This window comes from Electrophorus electricus, chromosome 12 (assembly GCF_041902795.1).
Source record: "Electrophorus electricus isolate QZ-2024a chromosome 12, ASM4190279v1, whole genome shotgun sequence".
NCBI classification, from domain to species: Eukaryota; Metazoa; Chordata; class Actinopteri; order Gymnotiformes; family Gymnotidae; genus Electrophorus; species Electrophorus electricus.
Window position 1 is genome coordinate 27,247,501 of NC_137508.1, and position 21,636 is coordinate 27,269,136.

The following is a 21,636-nucleotide window of genomic DNA, read 5'->3' on the forward strand; positions in this document are numbered from 1 at the left end:
GGATCAGGCGTTGATTAGGTCTAGTTATTTTGCGCTTCCCTGGGTCTTTGCACTTCCTGGCAAGTGAAGCCAAGGCAGATAAGACTCCACCATTTTGTACAACTTTCCCAGTGTCAGTGTTGTTTTGGTAAAACAATGAGAACACACAGAGAATACTTGAGAGCATATATGTTAGCTAAATGTTTAAAAGTGGTCTTGGTTGTTAAGGTTTTGAAATGAATCGTGCCCAACTCAGTTTAAAGGACCCTTCCAAAGCTTGGGGCCTAATTCACTTTGTCTTCAGTCCTGATGCAGTAAACTTTTGCCAGTGTCCGTGTGCTGTGTTTCACTTCTTGATAGATGCTGAAGGTCATTAATATGCACAGTAGTGCATTTGTATGGAGCTTTTGGACATTTGTTTGGGCTGATTACCTTCATGTTGTTTGTCGGAAGACAAAACTAATTTCAAGTGCTTGAGTTTTTTTAGTGACTTTTTCCCAAAAGGCTTGCTAACCTGGCAACCCAGTTTCCTGCCATCAAACAAGGCAGTGGGTTTAAGAATGGATTAAAGTTTTGATATTCATTGGTCTATTACAGTGATTGCCAGTTTATGATTACTGTTTGTGATGTGAGTTCAATCATGTGCTGTTGGTTTAGTTGGCTTAGGTGACTGTCCTGGCCAATTGTTAAAATGATTGTGTTTGTGTGTGTTACAGACGTGGTTGTGGTAGGAAACGAAAAGGGACACCTGTAAAGGTCTGTGATAGAGTCTTTGCAGCAGAAGACGATGAAGAGAGCACATCGGAGCACAGCTATGGACCAGGTGAGGTGTGTGTGTGTGTGTGTGTGTGTGTGTTTTGTGTAATTAGCGTTTGGGAATTGCAAGATTATATCAGCTAGCTATTTTGTATCCACACAGAGTGAAGTTGAGTATGTGAGCGTGTCAGTGTATGTTAGTGCTTTGTTTGTGTGTGTGTGTGTGTTGAAAAGAAAGGGGAAAGAGATTCAAGATATGTGTCTAATGCAGGTGTGTGTGTGTGTGTGTGTGTGTGTGTGTGTGTGTGTGTGTGTGTGTGTGTGTGTGTGTGTGTGTGTGTGTGTGTGTGTGTGTGTGTGTGTGTGTGTGTCAGGTGAAGGTGAAGAGGGAAAGGAGAACAAACACAGACCTGCTGCAGAGGGGTCATACTACTCTGAGTCGGCCCAACCCTGGTAAGTGTGTGTGAGGTAAAAAAAAAAAAAAAGGATGAGATACTGTGTCTATGTGTGTGTGTGTATATATATTTATGAGGATGTGACTGTTTGTGTGTCTGTGTGTGGTTGGGGAAGATAGTGGGTAATTGTGTGCTTGAGGAGGTGTGTGTGTGTGCATGTGCACAAACGTGTGAGTTGGGGCGAGGGGTATAGGTGGGGGAGTAATGGAATGCTTGCTGTGTGTTTATTGCAGTATGTTTATTATCTTTGGGCCAGTGATGGAATGTGTGTGTGTGTCTGAGTGTTTATTGAAGAGTATAGTTGTTCAGGCTGTATGTGTGTGTATGTCTATGTTTGTGTTTATGGTGATAGAATTGTGTATAAATTCTATATACAATTTAAGAGTTTCAGAGGTTTTTTTTATCATGGTATGGAATTGTTGAGCTGATGTCTGCGTGTGCCGGAGTTATGCCTGTATATGGCTAGCTGTACTGAGTCCATTTTAATTACGGTTAACCAGTGCAGCTTGAGTCCATGTGATGGAAAACATTGGCATAAAATTTTTACAGAATATTTACAGAAAACTACTAAAATCTCATGTCATCTTACTTAAAAAGTTATGGTAATGAAATTTGCATTTTAGTTTAAAATCTGATGTTATGGATCTTTTTTTTCTTTACATGCTGCAATGTACAATAGCTTAGACACAATATATTCTTTTATATAGACTTTTGTCAGGTTATTAACGACATATGTTGTTAATGTGTTTTTTTCCTCTCCAAGAAAATCAAATATCTATCATAGTTTTTCCAGCATTGGTTGTGAATTCCACTAATCATGTTTATTGTACTCTTCACCAAAATTGTAATAGACCCATACCTCTTTGGTAAAACTGAAACTGTGGAATCAGGGTTAGTGTAATGGCGTAAAAGTTCTAGTCTACAAAAGTTCGATTAGTGGGATCTGTTAGATGACACAGGGAAGTGGAGTTGTGTACGCAGCACATGCTGTGTGTAAGCTGATATAGTTCTCCCTTCTCTCCCTGACTCTCGTTCTGTGAGTTGCTGTATCTTTGTTTCTCACCCTTTCTCTCTCACTCTTTATCACTCACTGACGGTTGTCTGTCTCCTTTCTTTCTTTCTTTCTTTCTTTCTTTCTTTCTTTCTTTCTTTCTTTCTTTCTCCCGCTCTTACTTCTTCACTTACATCCTCTCTCCTCTCGCTCTCTTTCATTGTGTGTGTCTGCTTCTCTCTCTCTATCAGTTCTGGTGACATGGGGGAGGAGGGCTCCAGTAACGAGAGGGGGGCGGTTCTCTTTCCCCCTCCTCCGAACTGCCGCATTCGAGAAGTGCACTGTGGCAATCAAGTGCGGCTGGTCGTCATAGCAATCCGCGACATCACTAAGGGCGAGGAGATCACTGTGGACTACAGTTTGACAGAGTGGGGGGAAAACGCCATGGTGAGTGTAACCATGGCAATAGCTGCTACATCTTAACACTCAGTAGACCTTTTCATGGTCTTAAGTGGTAGTCATAGTGGTCCTGTAATTAATGTTTATTTGTGTAAATACCTGTATTTAATAATTAAAATTATCACATTTTGGTTTTGTGCTTTGCCAAATGTAATTTGTCATTAACAATGTCAGTAATGTGTGTGTGTGTGTGAGCAACTTTAAGGAAGGTGAATGTTTAAATGCTCTAACAAATAAGACACAAATATATTTATAGGTTTTTGGCAATACAGGCATCTCTTTTTGAAAAGAATTCTCCCAGCTCACAGATCTCACAGATTATGGGTTTATTTAGACGTACTGGTCAGACCTATCTGCAGTAAACCCACCATTAACGTAACTTTGTGATAGATTATAAAGATGTCTGAAGTATCTTTAGATTGTTAAGCTTGAGGAACCCTGTGTGAATGAATGAGCTAACAACAGTGTCAACTGTTTGCTGTTCAGTAGTGAAACCAGCTGAAACATTTTATTGCTTTGGTGGAAATTAATAATTTTAATCATGGTTTAGTCTGTTTACATTTAACCCTATAAACTGTTGGGGAAATTTTAAATTAATATTCTAATAAATTGTGGTCAAGAATTGTTTTAGCTATTCAACTAGCTAGCCAGCCAACCAGCCAGCCTGTGTGTGTGTGTGTGTGTATGTGTGTGTGTGTGTGTGTGCTGTGCAATTACTTTGATTGTCAGAGGTAAATAATTGACCAGCATGTGATGAACTTGTCCCTCAGAGTTTCCGTGGAACAGTGCCTCCTGCTGGGTTTGAATGTCCCTCCGACCATGAAAACAACATTAAGAAGGTAAAGCCCATGCTCTGTCACCTTGACAATGTATTTATGCCACTGTCATCTAAAGTCCATCACTGATGGCATGACTGGTTCTGAAAATGTTCCCTATGGAAGTGGTTTTCAGTATTCTGTAGGACAGTATAGATGTGTACATGATTTGAGGTGCTATATAACTTAAAATAACTTGTATAACTTAAGGAAAACTTGGTCAGTGCAGACACAAACACAGACATTTTCATCTCCTCTCTCCATCTTGCTCTTTCTCTCTCTCTAGGAGGATGAGTCTGGCTCAGTTCCCCTGTCAGATTACCTGACCCCGTCCTGGTCCCTGTCTCCCTCCTCGTCCCCTGTTTCTCACTCTGAGCCCAGTGACTCCGATCACGAGTCTGATGATGCAGGCACAGAGATGCGCGGTCGGACGCCTCGTGGCCGCAAAAAACACAAACCTCTCTCATGTCCTGCGGGAAACGCCAACAGCAAACGAAAAACACCTCACCGGCCCCCGGGGCGACCCCCATCCATGCCCCGCTCACTCCCCTCCACCCCACCACAGCCTGCTGCCCCGTCCAGACCAGTGTTCAAGTGCCCCGCGCCAGCCGGGGTGGCAGGCAGCGCTGTCCGAGTTGGAGCAGGTAGGGGCGTAAGTGCCATGGTACAGAGACAGTGCTGCGTGTACTGTGGACGGCATTACCGCTCCCTCCCCCGGCACCTGGACAAACACCATGCCCACCAGCCCGATGTCCGGGTGGCCATGGAGAGGGCACACAACTCCGCTCACCTGCCGCACCTGCATGCCTCCCTGCCTTCATCCTCCTCTTCCTCCTCCGTGCAAATTCGCTGCCACAGAGATGCCCCTGGGCAAGGGGTTGTCATGGCGACACAGCAGTCACTGCCCCTGGCTTCTGCTTCTCCAGCCAGGAGGAACCCTGCTCTCTCAAGCCCCTCCCGCAAAAGTCCTGCCCCTCTGCCAACGACTCCGCCTAAGAGGGGAGGAGTCCCGGTTTCTGTGCTGAAGCGGAGTCCGCCCACCCCCGTGACTACTCCCAGGAAAGTGGGACGTAAAGTGAAGAAGGAGAAAGAAGAGATAGAAGTGGTGGAGAAGACGAAAGAGGAGGAGGTTCCTGTAGCTGTGTTTGTGGAGCCGGTGAAGGAGGCAGGACCAGAGCATCCAAAGGCAGAGGAGGAAGAGATTGCAGTGAGAGAGGACGACAGCGGAGCTGAGGACAAGAGCGACCTGTCCAGGTAAATGCTTAGTCCATTCTCAGTCGTTAACAAGCTTCAATTAAATATAAAAATCATTTATATGAGATATAAGAGGGAAACATTTTACAGATGTCAAATCCTTTTCTAGAACGAAGCCTGTCTGGTCTGTTATGTAAATGATACACTTCTTTTTTTACTTTCTCTGTCTCTCTCTTCCACTCTCACCCTCTCCCTCCTGTTTCTTTCCCTGTTTCTACCCCCTACCTTCTCTCTCTCTGTCGCTCCCATACCCAGTTCCCGGCGGCCCCATATGCTTCCTCTCCTCTCCTCTCTCTCTTCTCTGGTCTTGTACCTGCGGCGTCTCCAGCATTCTGCCTTCATCTCCCTCTCGCGTTCGCCCCAGTCTGCCGAAGCCTGGCGTCTCCTCTGCCATTCCAGCCTCGCTCTCCTGATCCTCTACAACCGCCGCCGCGAGTGCGAGGTCTCCAAGCTCACCATCTCTGAGTACCAGGCTCGGGTCACGGCCCAGTGCCCTGTGCCGCTGCTCCCTGGGGCCCCGCCAACCCTAACCCCGCTCGAGGCCTCCCTATCCCCCTTTGAGCGGCTCGTGCTCCCCCACCTGCCACGTGTGGGTGTTCAGGGCAAACGTGGTCGTGTGCAGCCCCTCATCCTTCCCCCGCACTCTGAAGCCTGCCTGGAGCTCCTTCTCCAGACACGGCCAGGAGTCGGCGTGGACCCCCAGAACCCCTATGTGTTTGCCAGGCCATACCATTCCCCTGCCACCCCTCTGAGGGGCACAGATCTGCTGCGTAGTCTGGCGAAGTCGAGTGGTACTCGCCACCCGCGAGCGCTAACACAGACACGCGTCCGCAGGCAGGTCGCCATTCTGACCCAGCTGCTGCTACTGAGTGAAGGAGAGGAAGAGGGGCAACGTGGAGCTGCTACGCAGCGATTGGAGAACTTCCTGCAGAAGGAGTACCATGTGACACAGAGCTGTGCTACCATTGGTCAGGATCCTGGGCTGATGGGGCTTATTGGTCGAGTGGTCCTTTGTGGGGAGAGAGATGGTGTTCTGTTCCGAGGAATGAGCCTTCATCATATCTGCCTGGAGTTGGATGGTGAGTGTGTCTGTGTCTGTGTGTGTGTGGTTTTTTTGAACCAGGAAAATGTTAATATATTCTCTCATTCTTCCATGTACTTTGTTTCACTCTGCAGTGATGTCAGGAAACTCTGCAGACTCCCTGTCTGAGGAATCGGAAGGAGAGGCCGGCAAAGAGAAGCCTGAATCAGCTGCCATCATGATTAAAAAGACCTCCACCAACAGCAAGCCCCCGCGTCCCAAGAAGATGAATGCCTCTCACTTCTCCCCAAGTCGCAAGAGGGGCTCAGGACAACCCAAACCAGGTGTGTGCGTATGTGCACTTGTGTGTGTGTGTGTGTGTATGTGTGTGTGTGTGTGCGTGTGTGTGTAATAATTAACCGAACCACTATCACTGCTGTGTAAGATCATGGCCATGTGTGTGCTTGACAGATTATTTTATACAACCTTCTGACTTACAATAAAACAAACGACATGTTTGCACATTAACAATGATTAACATTTCTTCCACGCTCTGTCCCATCTCTGTTTTTATCCTTCTCCTTTCTCTCTCTTCATCGCCCCTTCTCTCTTTCTCTCGCTCTCTCTCCTCCTGTCCGTCAGGCAAGCGAGGAGTTTTGAAGCGGCCTTGGTCTGAAGCGGAGCGCGCCGCTGTAGAGTCCCACCTGGTGCGGAACATTATGGAGCTGCGGGTCCCTGCTAAAGCCGACTGTGAGCGCTGCCTGGAACAGTGCCCCCTGCTGGTCACCAACCGCCGTGACTGGAGAGCTATTAAGTTCTACTGCCACAACCGCATCCAGCTGCTCAAAAAAACACAGCAGCGACAGAGCCCGCCCACCCTTTCTGTCTGCTGAGATGGCCAATGAAGAGCCTGGTAGGGAAGGTGTGGAGTAGGTAGAGAATGATTGGTAGGATATTTACCAGATTAAAGCTGTAAATCTGAAGAAATTAAAGTGTAACCAGTTCTGTGTACAATCAGCCAACTTTTTTGTTTGTTGCCAAAGTATGGTTTTGACATAAAGCACATTGATGGAAATTACCTTTCAAAATTAGATTATTATTATTAATTTGTTGGGATGAGTGGGTTTTTTTGGTTGTCTTTTTTTTGGGGGGGGGGGGGGGGGGGGGGGTTAAAATCTTATAGAAGACATGAAAATGGTACTTTTGGTTCTGAGTCACACTATAACCTGTCGTGATGAAGAAAGTTTCTGTGCTGACGTACACCCCAGTTCTCCTGCCCATGAGCCCAGCTGTAGGCTTCAGCATCATTTCACTTGTTCACTTTTGATGACTATACAGAAGGAAAAAAAACACTAATTTCTGCATGTCTCCCTAAGGTCACCAAGCCTGTTACAATTTTGTAATGACTGTTTGAAAGTTATAATAATACTGGTCCCTAATGAGCTGTCTGCCTTTCTCTGCCTGCACTGCACAGTCAGACAGAAGGGGGACCTAAAGTATACATCCAGAACAAAACATGTCTGTCTAATTTCCGCTTCAGGAGACAGGTGTCAGCCCCGGTTTCCATAGTGTGTGCAAGCATTTAGGGTTCTGCAGTGTGCTTCCATGTAGCACATAATTTAATTTCAAATCAGAGTTGTATCTTATTTGGGCTTGGGTTCGGCTGCGTAAAACGTTGCTTTGTGTTCAAGCGGTCGAATGCGGCCGTGTAACAGAAGAGGGTGTGACTCGATACGTGTCCTTTCAAAAAGTTGAATGGATGTTGAGTCTGTTTAAACTGCGATGCGTTTTGATGCTTTACACTGCAGGTGAGGTGACCTGCTCCTTCCTCGTGTAGCCCACGTCTTTGTCATTCTGAGAAAAGATGTGGCCTTTGACCTCCAAAGAAAAATGAAAATGAATGTAGAAAAAAAGAAAGGGAGGAAGATGGATGAGAATGGGGAGAAGCTGAAGGATATAGATCATCTGTTCATCATACATTTTGTCCACACCACTCTCTCTTCTGGTGATGGAGATTTTCACACTTGTCTTTGCAACCTTGATTTTGCTATGAGAATTTTGAAGGAAAACGTGTGATGGCTCTGGTCAGTGCCCAGCTGGCATTTCAACATAAAAAAAAAAAAAAAAACATGTTAAGAGTCATTTAATTTATTGTTTCTTATTGAGTTTTCTGAACAGTTTAAAATTGGGAGTCCTTACATTTTAATTCAATCATTTGCTCTCCCAGTATTTCTGTATGGATAAATTTCAGTGTTTTCTTGTTTCTTGTTTCTCGGGCTGGACTCGGTTCTAATAGCATAACACGTTTTAATTGGATATTTCCAATTCTAGAACAGTGACTCAGATATTCTAATGGAACATTTAGAATTCCGTAGGTGCACATGGCTTAACAGAAGTTGAGCAGTTCAGCTTTACTTGTAAGTGTTTTTCAATCAAAGCTGTTTATATGATTAAAAATCTCTTATATGGAATATGAAACACATAACCACACTTTACACCTCAGCTTGTACTTGAACTATTTAACAGTCTGTATTATTCATTGTGTAATGTGCTGTCTTTGGTTCTTTCTACACTTGCTGTGTATATACAAAAAAAACTGTGTGATTGATTTTATATATATATATATATATATATATATATATATATATACACACACACACACACACAAAATCATTCTTAATGTTAGTGTTGTTATTGTCATTACTACTACTACTATGAAACCTTGTGTTGTTTATTGTTTTTGGTATGGTAACTTCCAATTTAATGTAAATATTTTATGTACATATATACATATATATATATAAATATATGAGGAACAAAGCAGGAAAAAGAACCACATAACACACTGTAAATACATGGCTTGTTTTGTGTTGTTTTTTAAAAGTGGTCTGGTATGATAATAAAACATTACATTTGATTTGTAACGTAATGTGTTGTTGATTGGTTATTCCAGACATAGTGATAGAAAAGGTTCTTCCTCTGGTGTCCACTGGGAGGTGTTGTTGAATAGGTGGGACAAAAAAAATCCCTTCTCAGTATAGAATTCATCTTATAATGGATATGTTCAGATGGAGCTGGAGATGGCTATGAGATTGCAAGAATACATTGTTTGCCCTTGATTTCTTAAGAGTTTTCATGTGATGGGTTGTGCAGTTTTTAATTAGAAATCAGCTGTAAGGCAGCAGGCTTGCTATTAAATCTGAGGCTATAACTGCCCCCAACTCACACCCTACTTCAGTTCAGAAATAAAGTCTGTAGGGTAAAATCTCAATTTCCATTTAATAGTTTAGTTTGGGGGAAAAAACATCTAGATGACAGTCTAAAGAGAGATTGAAACAAACTAAGTATCAAATTGCTGGTTTTATTGCAACATATATGTGAACCAGAATCTGCAGTGTATTTTCATCTTTCCATAAATCATGTAATGTTTGCTACTGAACTGTATACTCTTTTTTACTAGTGTACAGTAGTTAGTAGTTTCATGGAATGACTGTACAATAATCTTAAAACAAAAGCAGAAGGAGATTTCTGGGGGACTACTGTGCTAGCCACTTGCATGACAAATCATGAACACAAGACAAATAGGTGGTGAAGTGAGATGAATAAAAAAATATACAGTACTATAAGACTAACCGCCACAAGGTGTGACTTCACATAATTCTGTTATTCCACTTTTGTTCCAATTTCTCCTTTTCAAAACGTCATGCAGTCTTCTTGTGTTCAGGGTTGGTGCCTCAGTAGTATCATCATACAAGTTTTTATCTGAACTCAACAATCTCTTTCTGGCTGTCCACCTATCTTAAAAGTTGTGTTGTGCCTTCCTGATATAGTACTGTAATCTAAGATTGTTTGGCATAAGCATAACATTTGTTCCTAACATTTACTTCAACCTCATTTTGGCATCAGCCCTTAAAAGGCCAGCTGTCCCCCTTTTTAATCACATTAAAATGTCCCATGTTATCCTAATGTAAACAAATGCAGAAAGTTAATATGTTTCCTTAATTCTGTGGTTCATAAGGCCTGAAATGATTATGAGAAATGCCTGAGTTGCAATCTTATTATACTCCCAAATCTAGACTTGCTGGCCAGTTAAAAGTGCAACACTACTAGCCCAGGTGCACTGTGAGGCTGTATGTTCTTTCACCTACACTACTCCTTGCTACACCCCTAATTATAACTTAATTGGTTTATTTATTTGTTGGTTGATTAATTAATTACCCAGCAATTTGAAACAGACATGTTAAAAAAAACAAAACAATGAAAACAGCGTTTTGGCATCCTGAGGCCTACAAACTACTGGCCTAATGACAGACAGAGACTAGTTTACATATGAAAGTTATCTCAGATGCCTCATATCTTCTGGTTTACTAAAAACTGAATCATAAGACTACTGAAATAGTGAACATGTCGAGTGACTGCTACCAATGTGTTCTGTGATAAACACCACATCAGCCCAGAAAAAACTTCATGTATGTGGCACAGACTGGAGCATAAAGCTGACTGTGAACCACAGAGAAATCTGGTCTCCGTACATACTGATATGGTAGAAATGCTGTGGCTGACGAATGTGCCTGCTGAGAAGTCATGAGAAGTGAGGAAACGTGCTGAGAAGTGATGCTTTTCTTCTCTCGAAATCCAGTTTGTCTGAAGGCTGGTTATTACACATTCCACCAAGAAGAAAAAAAAGTAGGGAATGTATTTTATAAGAAGTCATTCAAAATCCTTCAGTCTTCTTCTCCACAAAAAAAAAAACCCCATAAAAATGGAGCATGCTGACTTGCTAAATTTCAGTCACTGCTAGTCACATTTAGCATTTCTGGATGAACTGTTCCTTCAACAGTTCTTTACTGAGTCATTCCTTGCTGAATCACTCTATGCTGGGTTCTATGCTGAGTCGTACTATGCTGGGTTCTATGCTGAGCCATTCTCGCTGTCCTGGTCTGGAGTCTGTGGTGTTGGAAGCTGGGACTTTGGATCTGTTTGCTCTCTTGTCAAGTCATCTGTGGGCTCAACTGCTGTGTCCTCAGACAGTACTGTGTCGTCCACTCTATACTGTGCACCTGCTGCCGTGATTAAGGTGGTCTCTGACAGACCCTGAATATCAGGATTCTGTTTAGAACATGGGACTGAAGCACCTCCTTCTGGTGAACATCTGAACACAGCTTGAGCTGTGTTTGGGTGCTTGTGATCTCGGGTCAGTAAATCGTCACCACTGTCTAGTGTCTGTGGCTCACAGCTGTCTGCAACTCGCTCCACAGGACAAGGAGTGTTCTTTGGGTCAGGGCACGCGGGGTAGTAGTCCTCATTATCCTGGTCCTCACAGGGGCTTGGACTGGGAGTTGTGGTTTCTACTGGGAAGCTGACTTTTGGTGTTTCTGTGGTTTTTGAGTATGTAGTGCACTGCTGGTCGGGTTGGCACAAGTCTGATGTGAGAGCTGTGTCTTCTGTCACTTCTTCTCCTGTCACTACCTCTTCATCTCCTGTTACGACAGAGAAAACAGTCACAGCAGTGAAGTTGACAGAAACCGACTAGCTTCAGTGCACCAGGCCAAAGAGCTCACTGAACATCACATATGAGATTATGTTAAAATACATGTGACTGCATCTTGGCTGAAAAGTGAAACTGACAGTAGTTTTCTCACCAACAGATCCCTGCCTTAGTTGCGCTGGACAAGTACTGGCACTCCGGACAGGCTTCTGTTCACTCAGAACAATTACATCTCTTCCTCCTATCAATGAATCGCTAGTCAGTCACTGCCGTATGACACACGGTAGTGTATACGCTGAGTGATCGGCTCCTTAGCTGTACATAATAGACTGCCATTTGTTTCATGGTCAACTGTAGGTTGTAATCCCCCACTCTGAGGTCATCCGTTGTGCTGCAAGGTCAGCTGGAGGACCGTACTAGATTCCTGTACCCTGTGTACCTTGTGTTAACTTTTACTGGCCTATTTCATGAGTGACCTGGTTTAGTCCCAAGAGCAGGAGGTAGATGGAAGCTTTTGATACAATTATATGGTAAATGACCTTGGTAAATGTAAATAGATTATACCAAGACTTATCAATGCCACATAAACTAATTTAAATGCATTCGTATACATTTAAATATCCAGACTTCCACTGTCCTCCCTGTTTTATTAAAAGGTCATTCATGAAAAAGGCTTTATGTAATAAAGCACAACTGTGCAGAGATCAAGACAAGTAGGCACCAGCCCGTTAACTTATGAGTACATAGACGTGACATAAACAAGAACCGGCAGCCTATATGTACACCTACAGAGTCAGTCTAGCGAATGCATTCATAGCAGAGGGCAGAAACAGAAATGTGTGGAAGAACAGGGAAAAGGAAAAGAATTGGGACAGGGAGCAAACAACACTATCAAGATACAAACAGTACCATCAGATTAAAAAAAGGAAACATACTCCCTAATCCCACGGACACGCTGTAAGAAAGACCTGTTTCAGTCAGTTTCATTCAGATATGAAAAGAAGTGGAAGAGATGGAAAAGAAGAAAGAGACAGTTAAGCAAAGTTATTTTAGTAAAACACAGTAGGGAACAGTAGTGAAGATGACATTCAGCCACAATTCTAAATCTTAAAAATATTCACACGTCAAGATCAATTAAAATTCCTAATTGTCCCAGAATATGCATAATGTCATACCATCAGTACACTCAAATGCTCAAATACTCAAATGCTGAAACACTGCAATGCATTCGAATCAGGTAATTATGAAGCCTTTCATGAAGCAAGTTGGGTACGCAATAGCAGAAAATGTGGCACAGAAATGTGTAGTGCATGGCCTCTGCTAATAGCCACTGTAACAGGAGACGCCGAGTAAGGCCCCTTAACACTGCGATAAGGTTGTGGCTACCAGGCAGACTCCACAGTCCTGACACCTCCAGAGTTCTCAGCTTGCCCTCCAGTTCAGCAACTCTGTTACCCAGAATCCTGTTGGAACAGGAAGGGAACACAAGAGGTTGAATAAAATTAATGATTTATTATATTCTACACAGATATATTTTTTCTCATTACATTGAGGTGTCATGATATATAACAGTTGTAAATTAACTGTTGATATCATCTCCAGGAATATACAATTTACTACCATACCATCATCTTTACCAGAGTCAGAATTGTAAGTGTAGCATTATCATCGCATTGATAATCCTCTTGTGCATTAACAGATGATTGTCGCAATGGCCCCTCCCTAGCATTCCGTCGTCATGGTTACCCTGTCTCATGTCTTTCTTTTGCTTTGCTTCCTTGTTGTTCCGCCCCTCGTTTGAGTTTCCCCACCTTTCATTTGTATCACCTGTATCTTGTTAACTCTCATTTGTACATGTACAGAGGTGTGAAAAAGTGTTTGCCCCCTTCCTCATATCTTATTTTCTTTGCATGTTTGTCACACTCAAATGTTTAAGATCATCAAACAAATTTAAATATTAGACAAAGATAACACAAGTAAACACAAAATGCAATTTTTAAATAAAATACAAACCTACATGTGAAAAAGTGATTTTAAAACGTTAAAACATACATTAACTGTGGCAGGACAATAATCCAAAACACACCAGGAAGTCCACCTCTGAATGGCTTAAAAAAACAAAATCAATACTTTAGAGTGGCCTAGTCAAAGTCCTGAGCTGAATCTAATTGAGATGTTGTGGCATGACCTTAAAAAGGTGGTTCATGCTTGAAATCCCTCCAATGTTACCGAATTACAACAATTCTGCAAAGATGAGTGGGCCAAATTCCTCCACTGCGCTGTAAAAGACTCATTGCCAGTTATTGCAAACGCATGACTGCAGTTGTTGCTCCTAAGGGTGTCCCAACCAGTTATTAGGTTTAGGGGGCAATCACCTTTCCACACAGGGCCATGTGGGCTCGGATTTTTTTTTTTTTTCCCTTAATAAAAACATTTCTTTAAAAACTGCATTTTGTGTTTCTTTGTCTAATATTTACATTTGGTTTATGATCTGAAACATTTAAGTGTGACAAACATGCAAAGAAAATAAATAAGATATCAGGAAGGGGGCAAACACTTTCACACCACTGTAGATAAACATCCTGTGTTTGTTCTGTCTTGTTGCTCGTTATTATTAATCCATGCCTTGTTCGTTATTGCTTGTTAGTTGTTCTCACTGCTTGTATTGCTTCTTGTGTTAGTGATGTTCTGTTGTAACCTATTTCCATTTTTGTCTTAGTATTGTTCCTTGTTACTATGTATTCCTGGACTCTCCGTGTTGGCTCTGTAGCCCTGGACTGTGATTAGGAATCTGATTCTGGATTTGTCCCTAATAAGTCTTGCTCTTCTCAGCGTATACGTCCACCTTGTAATCGCTCACCAATATAATGATAAATGGCTAAACTACACACTAACATCCTTCATATGTGGCACTGAAATGTTTTTTTTTTTTTTTTCAGTTGCTGTAGTTAACCTTCTGATCATCGCTAGCCAGAATATTCCCAGCATCAAGCATGTTTTTTAGCCAGACCAGTAACTCACTTGTTGGTTTGGCGCTGGTGCTGTATTACCATGTTCTTCTCATGGATGGTCTCCAGCAAAGCTGTGGCCAGTGACTTCAGGTCACTGATGGACTGGGGGGTAACAGGGAGGCTACAACCATTTTCCTCAGACAGCAGAAGCTCTTGCACTGCAAACACAACGGGCAAAATACAGGACAACTTCTGAGACACGAATGGGGTCCTCATGGACCCTGATTCAAATCAGGAAGCTGACTGGTAAACTCAGATGTATGAGGTCACAGGAATGCAAAACTATTGACTGATATTACTCTTCTTTATTCAGAAAATAGTCATTTACTATAATTTTTTACAAACACATGATAAACATTCATATGTTCCCAAAATCATTTTTATACAGGCCTGTACTCTGTAGTACTCTACCGTGTAAAGTATTGTGTACCTTTTAACAATGCAAAAACCAAACCAAAACCACAGCATAAATGTAGTTGTACACTGTGACTACACTGAACTTTCAGTACCTTGTTTGGCTGAGAGGACACCTGTTAGAGCACTACTATTGGCATTGCTGTAGACTTTACAGTTCTTCTTGCTCTCAAGAGCACTCTGCAAAGAAACAGATTGGAACATACAAAAATGTACATCGGTAAATTACATGCTTAATGCCCTATTACAGATGTGTTATATTTGTGATAATGGTGTATTAAATATTCTGGCAAATACATTATAATGCACATACAGTACAATCACCGGCCTCTTTATTAGGTACACCTGTTCAACTGCTTGTTAATGCAAATCTCTAATCAGCCAATCACCTGGAAGCAACTCAATGCATTTAGGCATGTAGACATAATCAAGATGACCTGCTGAAGTTCAAACCAAGCATCAGAATGGGGAAGAAAGCTGATTTAACTGAGTTTGAATATGCCTGGTTCTTGGTGCTAGACGGGCTAGTCTGAGTATTTCAGAAACTGTTGATCTACTGGGATTTTCACAAAACCATCTGTAGGGTTTACAGAGAATGGTCCAATAAAGAGAAAATATCCAGTGAGCGGCACTTCTCTGGATGTAAGAGGTCAGAGGAGAATGGCCAGACTGGTTCAAGATGACAGCAATTCAACAATAACTCAAATAACCTCTTGTTACAACTGAGGTATACAGAAGAGCATCTCTGAACACACAGCACATCGAACCTTGAAGCAGACGGGATAGAGCAGCAGAAGACCACACCGGGTGCCACTCCTGTCAGCCTGCAATTCACACGAACTCAGCAAAATTGGACAATAGAAAATTGGAAAAATGTTGCCTGGTCTGATGAGGCTCGATTTCTGCTGCAACATTCAGATAGCTGGGTTAGAATTTGGTATAAACAACACGAAAGCATGGATTGATCCTGCCTTGTATCAGCGGTTAAGGCGGCTGGTGTTGGTATGGGAGGGATATTTTATTGGCACACTTTCGGCCCCTTGATACCAACTGAGCATTGTTTAAACGCCACAACCTACCTGAGTGTTGTTGCTGACCGTGTCCACAGTGACCCCATCTTCTGATGGCTCCTTCCATGTCACAAAGCTCAAATCATCTCAAGCTGGTTTCTTGAACATGACAATGAGTGTGCTGCACTCAAACAGCTGCCACAGTCACCAGATCTCAGTCCAGTAGAGCACCACTGGGATGTGGAGGAACGGGTGACTCCCATCATAGATGTGCAGCCTACAAATCTGCAGCAACTGCATTATGCTATCGTGTCAATATGGACCAAAACCTCTGAGGAATGTTTCCAGCAGCTTGTTGAAACTACGCCATGAAGAATTTAAGGCAGTTGTGAAGGCAAAAGGGGGTCCAACCCGGTATTAGCAAAATGTACCTAATACAGTGGCCGGTGGGTGTGAGTTTGTAAAGTCATATTCAACATCGTTCATGCTCATCAATATGCACCAGAAATAAAAGGCAGCCATGTCTTGCATTTTTTTTCTAAGATAGTCAAAGTGAAGATTATAATATTTGATGTAAATGGTAGAAACAGTGCTGTTAATCATATTATTTATTTTGATTTAAACAAATACTTGCCTTGTACTTCATTAAATTACTTTTTAGCAGGCTGACTTCCTCTTGAAGCTGCACAAACCTCTCATGAAGATACCTAATAAACACAAATCATATGTGGAGTATAGCTGAGAGCAACACACAACATCCAAGTACAGTAAAAAGGAATATGAAAGTCATGTTTCTAACCATTTCATTTGGGCTTTACTGCTGACAGACAACAATTATGTGACTCTCTGGGTCTGTATTCATAGGTTTTTCTTCACTTTATATATTTCCCACAATAGTGAGTAGCTTTCACCAAGCTAAGCTACAGTAGTTGCATAGAAGCCAACTTTGCCCAAGCAAACAATCTTTGAAAATGTCCAATGTATGGAACTTTTATTAAATTACCATCTGGACTACTGCACAGGCTTTTAAAGTGGTATTAAGTAAATGATATATAAAAGCCTTGGGTCCCATTACGGTGCCCAACTTTTCATTCCAGACTCTCAGACCTTTTGTAAGTGCCACGTTTTGTACCAGTGAGACAAAGCTGTCATTTAGACACCTGACATTTACCTTTTATTTTAATTTTGTTTGGTTTCGAGTTGAATGTAGTTAATTGTAATGTAACATCATTCCCTGCCACAGATTTATAATGAAATATAACATTATAATATCTTAAAACCAATCCAGCAGAAATAACATTTTGTACGGCACAAATATCAGCACAAACACATTACAAAAGAATAAATAACTTCACAAATTGTATTATTTACAGTTTTGCTGGCATGGCTTGTCCAAGGGTGCACGTTTATGCACTGCTGTACACAGCAAAAGCACCACTGACCTGTTCTCCATACACAGAGCATCCACATCCAGGATGCGGTTGCCATGGCAGCCCAGGACACGGTTAATCTCGAGGTTCAGGCGCTGAGCTTTCTCCTGGTAAACCTTCCTTTCTGCTCGCACGTCCTGCAGTTCATCTGTTGCCGCCTTCAGGCTGTGCCCCAGTTCCTCATTCTGAGGGCAGGGGCAGCTCAGTGGTTAAATTACTTGACTAGTAATTTGAAGGCTGTGAGTTCAAGCCCCACCACTGCCCATGTGGCACTGTTGGCCCACTGGGCAAGACCTGCAGTTGCTCAAAAGTGCATTCTGTCATAACTATAAACTGCTTTGGAGAAAAGTGTCAGCTGAATGCTGTTTAAGAAGTCAACACACAACATCATGCACCATTTGCGACCAATTTTGTTTCACTTGTGGTGTGTTTCTGTTATGGTCGCAAGTTGAACCCGGCCCAGCTGCTGCGAGATCCCCACACGACACTGCTTGTCTGAAAGAAACATATTATACTTTAAAAATTCCAGCAAAGAGAGCTAAGTAGTTCGTAACGCACATCGTTTGCTAGATGAGGATTTTAACATGAACGTGCACTCCCTGCAGCTGGTTGTCTTGCATTTGTGTCTTCCTTTGTTTGGCTCCTGCGTGAGCTAGATGACGCAGATGGATCACCTGATCTCTCGCGCTCTCCAGCTGCTGGACAAGGTCCTCTCTCTCATGGGCTGGAAAATGCCGGACCCCCACCTCTTCATCACCAAGGCGCTGTCTGGTAATGGTCATCCTCAGCACCTTAAACGCGAGACATGATTGGTGCTCTAAACACTTGCAATTACATCCCTTGAAGGGACTCCATTCACAGGGCTTAACACCAGTCATAACTAATACATTTATACTGAGTCCAGTCATGCCATGTTATTCATTCAGAATAATAATTCTGAATTTGTGCAAATTTTAAAAGTCAGAACCATTCACCAGTCCTGATCTTATGCATAATATGTCCTACATAATATACAGAAAACTAATCGCTGTTCTCTTAAACCTCAAAGAATCAATCAACAGTTCCAGCCTTACAGCCCCCAGTCTCATATCACTGTTCATGTTAGTTTTTTCTTTTAAAAAATTGTTATTGTGGAGACCATTGTTGGCCAAAGGAGGATGCCCCCCACCCTTGAGTCTTGGTTCCTCTCAAGGTTTCTTCTTTGTGCTCTAGGGAGTTTTACCTTGCCACTGTCGCCCTTGGCTTGCTTACTGGGGGCTTGGACTTGGACATTTGTAAAGCTGCTTTGTGACAACATCAGTTTTAAAAAGCGCTATATAAATAAATTTTGATTTGATTTGAGTTTCACTGCACATAATGAATCAGTAGTTACTGAATAATACGAAGCATGTGTCTGCAGAGTGTTAACTGATTAATAAGCATACGGCGTTTAAGGGATTAAAAAAAGAATACGTAGGTCATGTAAGTATCGCTTCCCATTTTTCTTATTCTCTTTTAAAATCTGTGATTATTTCAGTAATAACGTTACTGAGAGGCGCTGCCGTCTGTGTGCCTGTGTGGGACCTGATGCGAAACATCCAGTGTGTACCTTGTTGTCACCCTGGACCTCTGCTAATCTCTGACTCAGCTCCTTCACCTCGTCACTCAGCTGCCTGTTCTTCTCGTGGGCGTCCCTCAACAGCTGGGCCAGATTCATCTAGCAAGCGTTCAAATACAGCATCGGCACAGAAACACAGAGACTAGCCCACGGCCGTGTCCACACTGGGGGAAATTGAGCAATTAACCAAACCAATGAAAACATGGAGTCTAATGAAATTGTTGGTTTAATGAAATCAAGAGGCAGGTTACAAACCTGGTTCCTTTTTTCTGGAGGCAGAGTTGGATCACCATCCTGTAGATGAAAGAATACACTTAATTAATGCATCTATCAATCTGTGCACAATTGAATGAGCAACTCTATAACGGAATACCACTTTTGGGCTCGTCCCCATTATTTCAACATACGCATGCAATGGGGTCACGAAATTTGTTTTATTTTTAGGAATAATAATTTAAACTGTATAGAAAGTGTATGAAATAGAATAATGTAGAAACTCACTATGAGTTCTCTGTATTTCTTCTTCAGGCCCTGGTGACGTTCTCGCAGCTGATTGGCCATCAGTTTAAACTGGTCGCGCTCCTGTTGGCAGGTGTCCAGCTCTTTGGAAAGGATCAGCAGTGCCTCCTTCTTACTCTCCAGCTTTCGTTTGCACACCAGGAACTGAGCATAGGAAACAAATGCTCTTTATTCTCCTCTTTTTTCAGGAACACTCAGAAGGTCGTCCCCCCCCCCAGAGTTGTTTAGCAGCAACAACCAGTCCATCGCGCGGCTTACACCATTTTAAATACTGGGCTCTTTTTCAGTAAGGATGCTTGAAACTACTTCATTCTCTTTGTACAAAAATCATGGTCCTTGTATAGGTAATGTCACTATTCTGTAATTAATGTTACACATTAAAGTGAATATACTACTCTTTAAATGTTTTCACCAACACTCCTTTGGTTGCCTCTGCTGTGGAAGTTTTTCTGCAGTATTTTTGCGACTGGCACATGCCTTACTAAATGACGCTTAGGTCATTTATTCGCAGCTTAATTGGAGGCTGAGGATGGCCCCATAATTATTAAGGAGTGTTCACGATGCATAGTTGCTGCGCGCTTTGTTTTACAGACAGATGAACTAAACGAAGATGTGGTCATAAATTCAAGTATTGATTCTGTTTCTCATCCTGATATTATGAATGTAAAAAAAACCAACTTAAAATCTAATTTAAAATTTTATTTTGTAAAATATTTATTATTTCAATTCATTCAAAGTTTCGTTTTTTTTTCATTTCAGAATGCAAATTGTTTAGGTTGCGTATTTTTAGTCTTGCTTTTGGTGACTTTATATGTCAAAACTGAGAAAATGATTTAGTGAGCATGATTCATTTAGTTCATCTTTGTCTGTAAAACATGAAGTACGCAGCAAATATGCGACGTGAACACTCTCTTTACACAGACGGCGCCAACTTCACCCTCCGATTAAGAAGCGGTGGATAAGTAACCAACAAATAAGTAACTAACCTCGGCAACGTCATTAATTAATAAAGCATGCATTGATGGCACTACTGTGAGTGTTTCTTTCAGCCATCCGCAAAGTCTAGTGCACGAGGCAGAGAGGTGTTTGTAATTACAGGACGGCTGCGCGGTCCCTTGGCCCAATCGGCAAAGGCTTATAGATCTACCCTTTGTTCAAAAGAGGCCTGTTTGCCATTGAATGGTACTTTCTTCACGCTGCTGTTCTCAAATTAGCCAATATATGGCTATGTGCGGATGGAAAATTACTGAATGAAGTTCTGAATCGTACGCGCGCTGGTTGGTGATATTCTGCGTCGGACTGATATTTATGTCATCCGCTCATGAGAGAAATCATGGCGCGCGTTTCCCTCTTTCTATGAACCTTTTCCGCTTCAAGTCTGAATAACGTTCGGTTTCTGTGTGGCATTGGGACTGAATCAGTTACGACTGTCAGGATGCAGGTTAATGCTTTTCGCCATTAAGGCGCACATGCAGAGTGCATGGCGCAGCTACAACATCAAACACGCGCTATCCTCTCCGCACGGAACCGACGTCCTGACCGTAGCAGATCGGGGCAGCTCGTGAAACGGAAACTGGCATCCCGGTAAGCAGGAGCTCGTTCGCAACCAGCTGGCCATCGACGTACCTCGTTGACGAGCCCTTGCCAGTCGCTTTCGCTTCTTCGGGAAGGATTCATTTGGGCTCCGTGGTGTCCTCAAATAAAACAAACCGTTTAGGAATATCAGGAATGTGTCACTCGGAAAGCATGTTTATCCACCGCGAATAACATAGCAGATTGATCCTCTCTTCCTGTTGGGAAAAGCAACGTCAGCGTGCCTCATGTGTCTCCCCACGGTGGCGTCGCCCGTGCAAACCCAGGCGCTGTGGACATGAAAGAGCAGTCGCCCCCGCTTCACGTACTGGATTTTAGCCGAACTCTGCCGTGCAGTAGGCTAACATTAATAAATCGGGGATCTTTCTAAATACTGCTGTGTAGCTCCAACACTAGTCAACGATTATTTTGCTTCCTGCAAAAAAATAAATAAAAATACGTGTCAATGATGTTTTTTTCATGCTGAAGCCATTTTTTTTTTGTTGTTGTTGACCAGTATACTCATGTCATTGTGTAAGGAAAGTGGAGCTCCTCTGTATTGGCTACTGCTGGACACTAGAGGGATGTTCCTGAGGCCAAATAATGACAAAAATACACCTGTACATTTTAGGAGCACCTCTGTACATATTTCAAGTGCAATAGCAGACTAATGTCTGAATAAGTAATATATACTTAACGTAAGACGTAAATGAAATATTGGTTAAAAACATACGTGAAAATTCCATAAACATTAAATACGTGAATAAATATGTGACAAATCCATAATCAGATTTACCTTCAGCATAAAAATAATATAGGGTCCACTATTTTAGTTTGAGAAGCAAAACAAGTTTACATTTTGATG

The 21,636-nt window shown here is 42.3% G+C and overlaps 2 protein-coding genes across 3 annotated transcripts in view; one reads left to right on the forward strand and one right to left on the reverse strand.

Annotated features, from left to right (window-relative positions):
- Window positions 1–8,659, forward strand: part of si:dkey-117m1.4 (uncharacterized) — a 14,082-nt gene extending 5,423 nt beyond the window's left edge. Inside the window, exons 2-9 of the mRNA XM_026998876.3 lie at window positions 696–802; window positions 1,110–1,188; window positions 2,433–2,628; window positions 3,411–3,479; window positions 3,742–4,709; window positions 4,965–5,788; window positions 5,886–6,074; window positions 6,373–8,659. Of these exons, the coding sequence (XP_026854677.2) occupies window positions 696–802; window positions 1,110–1,188; window positions 2,433–2,628; window positions 3,411–3,479; window positions 3,742–4,709; window positions 4,965–5,788; window positions 5,886–6,074; window positions 6,373–6,623 (2,683 nt within the window). The 3' untranslated portion in view covers window positions 6,624–8,659. The remainder of the gene's footprint in view (window positions 1–695; window positions 803–1,109; window positions 1,189–2,432; window positions 2,629–3,410; window positions 3,480–3,741; window positions 4,710–4,964; window positions 5,789–5,885; window positions 6,075–6,372) is intronic.
- Window positions 8,660–9,071: 412 nt separating this feature from the next.
- On the reverse strand, window positions 9,072–21,301 carry ccdc149b (coiled-coil domain containing 149b). Of its 2 annotated transcripts, XM_026998829.3 has the most exons (13): window positions 20,826–21,301; window positions 19,182–19,343; window positions 18,936–18,974; window positions 18,672–18,779; window positions 17,758–17,874; window positions 17,096–17,268; window positions 16,288–16,360; window positions 14,739–14,823; window positions 14,240–14,387; window positions 12,605–12,681; window positions 12,154–12,186; window positions 11,373–11,459; window positions 9,072–11,210 (listed from the first exon to the last, which is right to left on the reverse strand). In XM_026998829.3, the coding sequence occupies exons 1-13, from the start codon at window positions 20,874–20,876 to the stop codon at window positions 10,642–10,644; spliced, it is 1,722 nt and encodes a 573-aa protein (XP_026854630.2). In that variant the 5' UTR covers window positions 20,877–21,301; the 3' UTR covers window positions 9,072–10,641. The 2 variants fall into 2 exon arrangements, with proteins under 2 accessions (XP_026854630.2, XP_026854631.2); XM_026998830.3 differs by lacking the exon at window positions 12,154–12,186.
- Window positions 21,302–21,636: the final 335 nt, after the last annotated feature.